Source organism: Heptranchias perlo, chromosome 6, assembly GCF_035084215.1.
Source record: "Heptranchias perlo isolate sHepPer1 chromosome 6, sHepPer1.hap1, whole genome shotgun sequence".
Classification (NCBI taxonomy): domain Eukaryota; kingdom Metazoa; phylum Chordata; class Chondrichthyes; order Hexanchiformes; family Hexanchidae; genus Heptranchias; species Heptranchias perlo.
Window position 1 is genome coordinate 53,518,899 of NC_090330.1, and position 14,051 is coordinate 53,532,949.

The following is a 14,051-nucleotide window of genomic DNA, read 5'->3' on the forward strand; positions in this document are numbered from 1 at the left end:
TGATAACTGAAAGTGTCATTCACTATTTCAAAGCTTATACAGAGTAAGGCCTGGAACCACTGTAAAATGGTAGTTTGAATGCAGCAGTTGGCAGTCAAATGTGTGATTGTATTTACACAATTTTTATTTTACTGGGATTTAACATAGAAATGTAGAAAATAGGAGCAGGAGTAGGCCATTCGGCCCTTCGAGCCTGCTCCGCCATTCAATATGATGATGGCTGATCCTCTATCTCAGTACTATATTCCCACTCTCTCCCCATACCTTTTGATGCCTTTTGTGTCTAGAAATCTATCTATCATCTCCTTAAATATATTCAGTGACTTGGCCTCCACAACCTTCTGTGGTAGAAAATTCCACAGGTTCACCATCCTCTGAGTGAAGAAATTTCTACTCATCTCAGTCCTAAATGTCCTACCCCGTATCCTGAGACTGTGACCCTTCGTTCTGGACCCCCCAGCCAGGGGAAACATCCTCCCTGCATCTAGTCTGTCTAGCCCTGTCAGAATGTTATACGTTTCAATGAGATCCCCTCTCATTCTTCTAAACTCGAACGAATACAGGCCTAATCGACCCAATCTCTCCTCATACTATAGTCCTGCCATCCCAGGAATCAGTCTGGTGAACCTTTGCTGCACTCCCTCTATGGCAAGTATATCCTTTCTTTGGTAAGGAGACCAAAACTGCACATAATAATCCAGGTTAGCCTCACCAAGGCCCTGTATAACTGCAGTAAGACATCCTTGCTCCTATACTCAAATCCTCTTGCAATGAAGGCCAACATACCATTTGCCTTCCTAACTGCTTGCTACACCTGCATGTTTGCTTCCAGGGACTGGTGTACAAGGACACCCAGGTCCCTTTGTACATCAACATTTCCCAATCTATTACCATTTAAATAATACTCTGCCTTTCTGTTTTTCCTACCAAAGTGGATAACTTCACATTTATCTATGTTTTACTGCATCTGCCATGTATTTGCCCACTCACTCAACTTGTCTAAATCGCCTTGAAGCCTCTTTGCATCCTTCTCACAATTCACTATTCCATCTAGATTTGTGTCGTCAGCAAACTTGGAAATATTACATTTGGTTCCCTCATCCAAATCATTGATATATATTGCGAATATCTCGGGCCCAAGCACTGATCCCTGTGGTACCCCACTAGTCACCGCCTGCCACCCCGAAAAAGACCCATTTATTCCTACTCTCTGTTTCCTGTCTGTTAACCAATTTTCAATCCATGCAGTATATTACCCCCAATCCCATGTGCTTTAATTTTGCACACTAACCTCTTATGTGGGACTTTATCAAAGGCCTACTGAAAATCCAAATAAACCACATCCACTGGTTCTCCTTATCTATTCTGCCAGTTACATCCTCGAAAAACTCTAGTAGGATAGTCAAACATGATTTCCCTTTCATAAATCCATGTTGACTTTGTCTAATCCTGCTGAGATTTTCCAAGTGTCCTGTTATCACATCCTTTATAATAGACTCTAGCATTTTTCCTACTACAGATGTTAGGTTAACTGGTCTGTCGTTCCTTGTTTTCTCTCCTTTTTTAAATAGTGGGGTTACATTTGCCCCCCTTCAATCTGCGGGAACTGTTCCATAATCTATAGAATTTTGGAAGATGACAACCAATGCATCCACTATTTCCATGGCTACCTCTTTCAGTACTCTGGGATGCAGATTATCAGGCTGTGGGGATTTATTGGCTTTCAGTCCCATTAATTTCTCCAGTACTTTTTTTTTACGAATACTAATTTCCTTCAATTCCTCCTTCTCACTAGACCCTTGGTTCCCTAGCATTTCTGGGAAGTTATTTGAGTCCTCTTCCGTGAAGACAGAACCAAAGTATTTGTTTAATTGCTCTGCCATTTCCTTGTTCTCCATTATAAATTTTCCTGTTTCTGAAAGTAAGGGACCTACATTTGTCTTCACTAATTTTTTTCTTTTTACATACTTGTAGAAGCTTTTACAGTCCACTTTTATGTTCCTTGCAAGTTTACTCTCATACTGTATTTTTCCCCTCTTAATCAATCTCTTGGTCCTTTTTTGCTGAATTCTAAACTGCTCCGAATCCTCAGGCTTGTTACTTTTTCTGGCAACTTTATGTGACTCCTCTTTGGATCTAATACTATCCTCAATTTCTTTTGTTAGCCATGGTTGGTCTGTTTTTCCTTTTGTGTTTTTGCACCAGAAATGAATGTCTGACTGTTGTGTTTTATGTTTGTGTTGTTAAACAACTGTGCATTTACTGCAGTTTAAACTTCGAGCTTCTGTACATAATTGACAGATAAGCATTACTAAGGAGACAATGGATCATTGATACGTAGGGTGATCTTATAATGCATGTCCTCCAGTTATAATCTATATGTGATTACATTGATGAATTTTGGCAACAGAGATTCAATTGATTAGTGTTCTCTGCAATTTAAATTAATTGTATTAATTCAGTAGTAGTTTGGTTGGTAAGAATCTAAGCATTTCATTTATTGTAGCAGGAAACTAAATTTTAGAAACTCAACCATTTTTTTGTCTTGGGAGCTGACCAAGGAACAAATCTGAATGTAAAGCTTCCAAGTGTTGCAGCATGTTGGAGCCCCAATGTCTATGTTATGCAGTGTTGGAACATGTCATAGTGTTCTCCGTATTCTAAGTTCTGAATTTCAGTGGAGCTGTAATGGAGAGATGTCAAGTGAACATCAGGTGCTTCCTTGGAAGGAAGGGCAAGTCCCCTGGGAATGTTCTAACACACCTAAAAGGCAATTCTGGCAGTTACCTGGAAGCAGGTTGGCTGGCTGTTCCCTTGGCTGGAAAGTGTGTGTGATGTGAGGAGACCCCAAAGAAGGAGAAGGGTGGGACATACCTGAATTTAACAACAGCAGCAACTTGCATTTATATAGCGCCTTTAACATCGTAAAAAGGTGCTTCCCAGGAGTGTAATAAGACAAAAATTGACACCGAGCCAAAGAAGGAGACATTAAGACAAGTGACCAAAAGCTTGGTCAAAGAGGTAGGTTTTAAGGAGCATCTTAAAGGAGGTGGAGAGGTTTAGGGAGGGAATTCCAGAGCTTGAGGCCTAGACAGCTGAAAGCTTGGCCACGAATGGTGGGGCGAAGTCAGTTGGGGATGCACAAGAGGAACGCAGAGTTCTCAGAAGTTTGTAGGATTGGAGGAGGTTACAAAGATAGGGAAGGGTGAGGCCAAGAAGGGATCTGAACACAATTCTTAGAATTTTAAATTCGAGGCACTGGTGGACCGGGAGCCAATGTAGATCAGTAAACACGGGGTTTTTGGGAGAATGGGATTTGGTGCGAGTTAGGATATGGGCAGCAGAGTTTTGAGTGAGCTAAAGTTTATGGACGGTGGACAATGAGAGGCCAACCAGGAGAGCATTGGAATAGTCGAGTCTAGAAGTAACAAAAGCATCGACGAGGGTTTCAGCAGCAGATGGGCTGAGGCAGGAATGGAGACGGGCGATATTATGGAGGTAGAAGTCTTGGTGATGGAAAGGATATGGGGTTGGAAGCTCAGCTCAAGGAAAGAAAAAAATTGTGACTGACCCTCGTTGGGGAAAAGAAGAAAACTTGAAATCCATACACAATGATAATGGACCAGATCTTGCTGTAGCAGGGTATCTCATGGCACATGTCATTAGTTAAACTTTTTCCTGCACCCTTCAGCTCAAAAATGTTTTGCATCCTAACTTGCTGGAAGTTTGAGCTGATAACGGAGTGGCGAGGGTAACGGCATCAGGGACCTTGGTGAACAGCGAGACCATGTCTGTCTTTTAAACCAATGAGATTTAAGGATTGAGAAATAAACAGGAATAACTGAGAAGGAGGGTGAATTAGAATCAAATCAGGTACAGACAGAAATAGAGAGGGAAAGAAAGATTGGATTAAGAGAGAGAGAAAAGAGACAGGAAAAGAAAGAAAGAATAATGTAAAAATTTTAAATTTGACAATTTTTAAATCTCCAACAACAATTCACTACCTGTATGAATGAGACTCCACAGTTTAAATTCATTTTCTGGGTCAGAGAGGTTGATTGGCAGTCATTAACAGTTATAACATTGTTATTGAGCCGTTAATTACTAGACTTAACTTTCTGTGGCAAGTTTAATGGGCAATTAATGTGCAAATCCAGCAAGTTCTTAAAAATCATGGGGGGGCTAAGGGTGAGATGCTGTTTGTGCAAAGCAAACGACGGAGCGGTGTAAATCGACCAGCAAATTCTGGAGATTAGCATCTCACGGTGTATCTCTTAATCCCCTGAATTTGCTGACTGATTTGCACATAAACAAAATCGTGTATCATTCACACGCCGTTATTTTTTCAGCAAGTTCCAGCCCAGTATATGGCAACTTCAGAACTTTGTTCAATTTTCATCCATCTAAAATTTTGGTGAACAGACTTTATGTTGGCAAGGTGTTTGGTAGTTCATTGCTTTCCAGAATCTGAGAAAAAGCGTTTACTAAAGTAATAGTATTTCAGTAATTTGCAGTACTATGGGCACAAGTCATTTGATCCTGGTGTTTTTATTTCATGTCAAGGGCACAAGTTGCTTCCTCCGATGGGTGAGAAATTTGGATGATGAACTTCATGCACTGATTGCTGGTGAGAGTAATAATATTTTTTCAATTCTCTTTCAAGAGCTTTCTCAACCCATTCTGCACACGTCTGCAAGATTACGGTTTATAATATGATACAGATCAAAAGGAAGGATAATAAACAAAAGTCCACCAAATGCTTTTTAATTGTATTCTTTTGAAAAATTAATGCCATTCATTTGCATAGTATCTTAAGAATTCTTGCACGAGGTACTTATAGTCACACGATTTGAGCGTGACTGTGCCATGTGCTGCACAATTGTTCTTCTTATACTTTGAAACAAATCTATACTTTGAAACATATCTGAAAATGGAAGAAAAAATAAAACTGAATGATGCCCTGTCTGATCCCTATTGCATGCGATCTCAGATGGAGAACTGCACATGAAATCATTTTCATATCCAGCTTGACAAATAATGTGCCTTCCACAGGTAGCTTTCAGTGTGAAAGTGTACAGTTCAAATATTTTTCGAAGACGAAGGTATTATAGAGCTATATACCGTGCAACCCAAGATATCAGTCAAAGAGTAGACAAAGGTTTTACATTTGATTGCTATTGCCTATTTTTAAGTATGTCAATCCTGTTTTTTTTAAATACAGGTTTCTTAGCAGGAATGTCCATGATGTTTTACAAAAGCACAACCATCTCCATGTACCTGGCTTCCAAACTTGTGGAGGTAAAAGAAAATGCTTTTTGTCTTTATATAAGTGTTAGTTTGGACTTTTGTTACTTTACAGTATGTCGACAACTGTATTTCTTTACCTACATTTAGGCAATATGGTGATCATATCCTTCTCTGTCTCCTTACTAAATGGAGCAGATTTTCCCCTCCTCTATGACTGGGGGATGCTCAGTTCCCAGACACACAAGAGGAAATGGGTTGGAACCATGCAATGCCGGGTCTCCATCCCCTGGGGATCTCCTGAGGGTTTCAGCCGCTTCATTTTCCTCTAGTTTTCCAGGCAGGCACTCAGAAAAAGTTGGTTGTAGCCTTTGCACCTGTCCTCTTTTAGACAGAGGATCTGAGGGGAGCAGGCAGCAAGGCCAGAGAAACCTAAAAAGGTAAGTGGCACATATTTTGTTCCCACAGGTCCCCAATGGATTTATGGGGCCAGACAGCAGCCAGAAGGTCCTGCAGGCTGCAGCCATGACCTGCAGCAGCAGCTGGTTTTCCATCTCCACTTCTCGGTGCAAGCCCCTGGTAAGGGGTAGGCCTGCACCTGGGCAATGTCCTATGCACTCCGGCTGATCTGCTCCTGGGCATTTGGGGGGGGGGGGCGGGGAGGGGGGAAGAAATATCAGGCCATTGTATCTGTTTTGAAAGTCAATTTGTTTCCATCCATTTGTGAGCCCTTGTTAGAATAGCTACTAAAATTTCTTGTTTTCCCTCTTGAGCTGTTGTGTTGTAGTTAGTCTTCTAAAATCATAGAAATTGCAGCACAGAAGGAGAACATTCAGCCCATTTTGCCTTTGTTGGTACTAGCTCTTCAACTGAAACTGTACTCTAATCTCCCTGCCCTGTCTTCGTATCATTTTTTATTCTTCCTTTTCATATTCCAATTCCCTTTTAAATAATGTTATAGACTTTGTCTCAATCATTGGCGCAACCACTGATCAAATGATGGTTGGAACATGGAGGCCCCTCCACATGCCGTCGCTCAAGGCTGGCTCAAGCCAATTGTCATTCTTGACAATAAATTTGAACATATCTATCTGATTCAGTGGTTCTCAAACTTTTTCAGGCTGGGCCACACCAAAAAACTCACGCCCCTCTAGCTAAGAATACTGGTTGTGGGTAAGTCTGCAAAAAAATCTCTCCCTCTTTTTCACTATGTCTCTGTCTTCCTTTACGTCTGTTTCTCTCAGTTTACTGTTTTGCTCTCTCTCCTCCTCCACTTCAGTTTTGCTTTCAACAACAATTTGCATTTATATAGTGCCTGTAATATATAAAACTATCCAAGATGCTTTACAGAGGGGAGAAAAAGGAATCATGCTGAATCATGATTGAGATTAGGAGAGGTGACCAACAGCTTGATCGATAAAATGGATTTTGAGAAGGTTTTTTCAGGGCAGAGAGAGAGGTAGTGGAGTGCTGGGAGGGAGTTTCAGAGTAGGGCCAAAGCAGCTGAAAGCTGTGCCATCAAGCAGGTCAAAAGTTGCAAGGGATGCATAGAAGGCTTCAGTTAGGGGACATAAGTCTAGAGAAGATTGCCAAGAATGGGTGCGGCAAGAACATGGAAGGATTTGTGAATGAAGATAGAGATTTTAAATTCAATGCATTGGGAGACAGGGAGCCCAGGTAGGTCGTCAAGGATTGGGGTGATGGATGAGCGAGCCTTAGTGTAGGACGGGACACAATTGGTTGAGTTTTGCATGAGTTCAAGTTTATGAAAAGTGGGTTTGGGAGGCTAGCAACAAGGACATTGAATAAATTGAGTTTAGAGGTGACAAAAGCATGGATAAGGATTTTGTTGGCAGTGGGAGTGAGGTGGGGCAGAAATGGGGGATGTTGCAGAGGTGAAAAGTAAGCAGTCTTGGTGATGAATGGGGTTTGGGGTTTGAAATCTAATGCTGAGATTTTGTATGGCCTGATTCATCCTTGGTGAATGGCCAGGGTGGGGAGATGGAGTCAGTGGCAAAGGAGTGACGTTTATGGCAAGTGCTGAAAATAATGGATTATCAGTTGGAGGAAATCATTCACAACTTGTTGTCAGACAGGGAGGCTGACAGCCCAGAGATGGTGGAGAGCTTGATGTCATCAGCATTTGTGTAGAAACTGACCCTTCTTGTGAATGATCACCAAATGACAGCATGGAGATGATGAAGAAGAGGGGGGTGAAGGATGAATCCTTAGGGAACCCCAGAGGTGATTATGCAAATGAAAGAGAACCCATTGATGTATTGGGGCAGGTAGTAGTGGGAGCACACAATAATAATCCCATGAAGCTGGACACCAGAGAGGGACAACACAATGTGATCTTAGTCACAGAGGAATGTCATTTGGTACTTTGACCAGGGCTGTGAAAGAGATGTTGTGGGAGAGGTGATGACACATTCAAGGACCTTGGAGAGGAAAGGGGGGTTAGAGATGGATTGGTAGTTGGAGAGGACATATAGGTCAAGGGGGAGCCATTTTGAGGACAGAGGTGGTGATGGCAATTTTGAAAGGGCGAGGTATGGTGCCTCAGCAAAGGGATCCATTAACAATGTTGCCTCAGTTGTTGGGTGGGAAGGTGCTAAAAGGAAAACAAGGTGCCAAAGGAGTAAGTAAAGAGGCCATGATGGGACCTGACAACAAGAAGCATCCAAAATTTGGGCAAGGAATTTAATGGAATGTGTAGCCTGGCAGGAGGCTTCAGAGAGGGGAGAAGCGTGAGCCAGTTTCTGTCAAGGTCAGGATATCGATAGATTATCCACAATCAAGATTGTGGATAGCAAGAGCTTTGTTCTCTTCCTTCCTTTGCACCATTATCTCCAGAGTCCCCCAAGGATCTGTCCTTTGCCCATTCTTCTTCCTTATCTCCATGCTGTTCCTTGGTGACATCATCCACAGACATGGGGTCAGGTTCCACATGTATGCTGACTGCACCCAGCTCCAACTCTCCACCAGCTCTCTTGACCCCTCCACTGAATCTGTGTTGTCAGACTGCTTGTCTGATATCTGGTCTTGGATGAGCCGCAATGTCCTGCAGTTAAACATTGGGGAGACTGAAGCCGTCATCTTTAGCCTCCGCCACTTGCCATTGATTTCATCCCCTTCCCCGGTCATTGTCTCAGGCTAAACCAGACTGTTCACAATTCAACCCCGAGCAGAGCTTCAAACCCCATCTCCTCTCCATCACAAAGACCGTCTACTTTCACTTCCTTAACATCACCCGCCTCTATCCCTGCTTCAGCCCATCTGCCACTGAAACTCTCATCCATGCCGTTGTCACCTCTAGACTCGACTATTCAATGTTCTCCTAACTGGCCTTCCATCCTCCACTCTCTGTAAACTTCAATTTATCCAAAACTCTGCTGCCCGTATTCTATCCCGCACCAGGTTCCGCTCACTTCTCCCCCATCCTTGGTGATCTGCATTGGCTTCCAGCCCCCCCAACGTCTCCAATTTAAAACTCTCATCCCTGTGTTTAAATCTGGCCATGGCCTTCATGTGAGGAAAAACTTTTTCCAGCCCTACAACCCCACTGAACTCTCTCTGTCTCTGACTCTGGCCTTTTGTGCATCCCCTCCTCCCTTTGCCCCAACGACAACCATGCCTTCACATGTCTAGGCCTCTGTTTTCGAATTCCCTCCCTAATCCCCTCTGCCTTTCCAACTACCTCTTGTCCTTTAAGGCCCTGCATAAAACCCATCTCTTTGACCATGCTTTTGGTCACTCCTCCTCATATATCATTTGGCTCGGTGTCCATTTTTGTCTGGTTATGCCTCTGTGATGCGCTTTGAGACGTTTTTCTACTTGAAAATTTCTATATAATTTCAAATTGTTGTTATAAGGGAATGCTCAGAAATACCTGCAATATTGCAACTGTGGTCTAATTAATGTCTTGTAAATTCAACAACACTTCCTTGCTTTTATAGTCAATGGCCCTATGTATAAAACCCTGATTCTCATTTGCCTTTTTAATGGCCTTTTTCACTTGCACTCTATATATCTATAAATATATATCTGACATCTCTCTGTTAAGAGTATTACCATTTAGAGTATATTTCCTTTCACTGTTTGTTTTCCCAAAATGCATCAACCCCTGGAGACTATTCAATTTAAGTCTGTTAAAATTTGATCCCAGATAAACCCAAAAAGTTTCTGTTTTACTACGATCCTGGTCTTTAAATTTACTTGATGTACTTTTAACACTCCAGCAAAGCTGGGGTGTGTGAAACAGAATGCTTCTTGCAAGTGACTAGCAATAGTTTTAAGGTTACAGTAATCTTCCATTATCTGTGGTTATAAATATATACCACTGTAGTTTTAAAAAAATTAAATTTCTGCTATTTCTATTCATCTTTCTCTAACAGTATTTAGGAAAAATAACAGGAAAAAAATTGCAAATGCTGAAAATATGAAATAAAAACAGAAAATATTGGAGATACACCAGGTCCATCAGCACATGAAAAGAGAAAAAAAGATATACTGGAGCCTTTATACATTAAATATCTCAATATATTGAAATTTGGCCTATTGATGGTCCCCTGAATAAAGTTATATTGAATTACACTATGATAATCAAAGTAGAACCTCTATATCTCAAATACATTTGTAGCTCCACTCACTTGCCGCTGGCCCAGTCATAGTCTACTGATTCTTCAGCTGGTTTCCCACTTTCTGTGGTTGCTACTATTGATGTATCTGCACTGGCTTGACACTCCTTGTATAAATGGGTGATAGCCCTTCGTTACTGTCTATTGCTGTACCTATTTCCCCCCTCAGACTCTCAACTGGCACACAGAGTGGCTATTGTGAGACTGTAAGTAGGAACTGTCTGCCTATTTGCTCAGCATACCACAGTGTTCTTGTTTTTGAATTTGGTGGGCCTACCAGCGTGGCACTGACATCAGAGGCCCCAGGTCTCAGCACTATTTCTTCAACAAACTTAGTCAATTTTCAGTGACTGCAGGTAATGCAGAACATTAGAAATTGTATGTTTAAAACTGAAAGGAATACTGTTAGAAATCCTTAAAAAGGTATGTCAAAACAGCACAAAGATACGTTTTTTACTGTATGCATTCCATCTTTAACTTAATTTAAATTAGCCTGAACTTGGTGCAACAGCTGGAGTAAGCAGACACATTTTTTTCCACCAATTTTCTCTGCCAGTTTTCTCCTCTCTCCTATTGCTGGGTATGGTACCAAGGTGCCTGGCACCCTTCAGTACCTTGTCCATATTACTATTCTCCATATGTGAGGCTTGGCGGTGAGTGTGGACAGGTTATTTCACCATGGGACATCGCAGCTGAGCATTATTCTGTCCTTATTCAGTGTCCACACATGCACTTCCAGCAGGGGTCACTGGATAGCTATGAGAAGTGGGAGCCCTGGTCATTTTCCCTTCCCTAACTCTGGTGCATTGAGGCCAATTTGTCACAGAAACAAGTTTTGAATAATACATTCAGTGGTTTTCCTGCTGGTAAAAATTCTTATCGTTGAAAAACGCTCTGTTACCTTGCACAAGGGTCCGGTCTTCCAAGTGTCACTGTTTTAATAGTTTTCCCGAATAAACACTGCCATTATTGGTCACTTGCACCTCACATGAGGGGAATGCCAGCAGTGTTTTGTGCTGAGTTCAAATATGTAAAATATTGCAGGATATTGGACTTCTTCATAATTGTTGGAATACTGCAAGTTCCAGTATTAAAATTTAAATTATCGTGGTCAGATTACTTCTATAAATAATTGGTATTCATCTTTGCTGGCAGACAATGTATTTCAAAGGCATTGAAGCAGGAAAATGTCCATACTTTGCGCATGCAGACACCATCATCTATGCGATTTCCACAGCCATATGTTTTCAAGCAGTAAGTACCAAGTGATGTGACAGATTTATGAGTACATTATTATTTAGAAATCCCTACTTAGTGTATTTCAAATCAGGAGGAGCTGCACTATTAACTAAAATGACTGAAGACTCTATTTTATGATGTAACAAAATATTCATGTATATGCTATAAACAATGATCGATTAAAACAACATTTTGGAGGCTGTCTTTGAAAATCTGCGATCTGAACACGTGCCCTCTTACGTTCAGTTTCTGTTCAGTATGATGCAGTTCAACTGGAATTGATAATAAGAGAGGAACTCGGTGGCAGATAGTTTCTTTACCTATTGGACCTGGTTTCATATCCAGCCAGGGCTAATAAGATCAAGTCTCTCTTCTGGCTGTAATGATCTTAGGTGAAATAAACCTAGTGAACTTGGGTACACAGCACAAAATGGCCACCAGTTGGCAGTTAATTAGTAATGTTATTTATAGAGATCGTAAGGATGGATGATTTGAGAAACGGACAATGACATACATGTAGTACAGTGTCTGCTTTGGAGGTTGAAGCAGTATCTAGGAAGCTTTATGCTGCTGTTACACTTATATAAGCACCATCAAGCATGAGGCATATTATACACCAGCACTGTACCTGCCCTTGATGATGCCACTCCAATTTACTCTGAATCTCGAGGCATTTTTGGTAATGCAGATACCCTGATGTGGCGACATGACTTGCTTGAATTTCAAGCCCCTTGTAATTATACTACTCCGTTAGCCCCTTGTAATTATACTACAGTTGATGTGAGATAAAGCTATAGTCAGACCATTACTTGCTGTGTCTGCCCAGCAGTTGTTCAGTGCTGCCAAAATGCATATACAACAGCGTTCATTCAGAACCACACTTATAGCATAACAGCAATAATTAGCATCTGACAATGTTGTGCATGACTTGGGCTTGATACTGACTCCATGTAGCCAACATGGAAAAGTATTCCATACCCAGCACTAACACACCTCACCTGATGAGCACAAGGAAACCCGGTTCAGCATTTATTTTTGTATTATGTGTCTGATTTTCAAAACTACAACTGTTTCCAGCTCAATATGTACATGGCTTTGTTGCATCGCCCCTTTTATTTAATCTAATTATACAAAAGTGCAATTTTGAGCAGTTCTACCTATTTCTGCACCTGTGCATTTTAACCACATGATTTCATTGCTACTCAAGATGATAACAGCTGAAGGTATTTAGATCAGAATAGGAGAGCTCAGGTTCTTTTACTACTTGTTCTTTCATGTTGCCAAATACAGTGTAACTATTCAAGGGGCAGTAAAAGACCAAACTGGATTAGCTGGAAACATTCAATATTTCTCACCAATAATTATTCTCAACTGTATGTGCAGTTATCTTTGTAATGCTTTTGGTCACAAAATGCCCCACCCAACTGAGTCACTTGGAAGGATAGCACCAATTGAATTGATCATTCTCAGGAAATAAAAATAAGTAATACTTTGTTGAAACAATAACTGCAAGTCACAATGTACAATTTAAGGCTAGGAATGCTATTCGACACAGTAGATCTCAATTTCTGCAGAATGATTTCTGTACCAAAACCATCAGAATATCAAATCAAATCCCAACAGTATCAGTAAAACCGAATTTCTCACCAGAACATCAGATCTGCCAAGTTTCTCAATTATGCATCTGCTGTGGCTATATTTGTTCTGAGTGTAATAATTCAGTGTTGATGGATGATGCTTGAAGCAGTGTGAGATGACATCAAATATATTTATTTATATATTAAATTTGAAAGATATACTGTAAAAGTTGGGGAGAATTTCAAATTACACATGCAAGCCCAACCAACCCACCACCCCAGAAACCTTGTGCAAGCCCCCGGTCCATATTACTGTAGACAAGACAATGGAGCAGTGCATTGAAAACGTCAGTCCATAACTTTGAAGTTGGAGCAGGGGCAGGCAATCTAGGAACCTCCTGGATAGAAAAGGGAATTTATAAGGTGCATGCTTATATCAGGAAGAAATATAACTAGTGATTAAATGATTATTATTTATATTAAACAATAAAATAACTAGAAGGAACAGACCAGATTTAAAATAACACTATATACACAGGAATTTTAAGTATGTACAGCAATATTTTTTTTAGTATGGTGAGAAACTATTAAATGGTGGTGTTCAGAGAAATTTGGGTGTTCTCGTACAAGAAACATAAAAAGTTAGTATGCAGGTACAGCAAGCAATTAGGAAAGCAAATGGAATGTTGGCTTTTATTGCAAGGGGGTTGGAGTACAAGAGTAAGGAAGTCTTACTACATTGTACAGGGCTTTAGTGAGACCTCACCTGGAGTACTGGGTACAGTTTTGGTCTCTTATCTAAGGAAGGATATACTTGTCTTAGAGGCAGTGCAGCAAAGGTTCACTAGATTAATTCCTGGGATGAGAGGGTTGTCCAATGAGGCGAGGTTGAGTAGAATGGGCCTATACTGTCTGGAGTTTAGAAGAATGAGAGGTGATCTCATTGAAACATATAAGATTATGAGGGTGCTTGACAGGGTAAATGCTGAGAGATTGTTTCCCCTGCCTAAAGAGTCTAGAACTAGGGGGCATAGTTGTAGGATAAGGGGTCGGCCATTTAAGACTGAGATGAGGAGGAATTTCTTCACTCAGAGGGTTGTGAATCTTTAGAATTCTCCACCCCAGAGGTTGTGGATGCTGAGTCATTGAATATATTCAAGGCTGAGATAGACAGATTTCTGGACTCTAGGGGAATCAAGGGATATGGAGATCGGGCAGGAAAGTGGAGTTGAGGTCGACGATCAGCCATGATCTGATTGAATGGTGGAGCAGGTTCGAGGGGCCGAATGGCCTACTCCTGCTCCTATTTCTTATGCTCTTATAGCTCTCTTTTCCTCTTAATCGACCTAAT

The 14,051-nt window shown here is 41.1% G+C and overlaps 1 protein-coding gene across 1 annotated transcript in view; it reads left to right on the plus strand.

Moving 5' to 3' along the window:
• Positions 1-14,051, plus strand: part of tmem135 (transmembrane protein 135) — a 362,855-nt gene that overhangs the window by 334,129 nt on the left and 14,675 nt on the right. Inside the window, exons 11-13 of the mRNA XM_067986325.1 lie at positions 4,564-4,627; positions 5,222-5,298; positions 11,040-11,138. Of these exons, the coding sequence (XP_067842426.1) occupies positions 4,564-4,627; positions 5,222-5,298; positions 11,040-11,138 (240 nt within the window). The remainder of the gene's footprint in view (positions 1-4,563; positions 4,628-5,221; positions 5,299-11,039; positions 11,139-14,051) is intronic.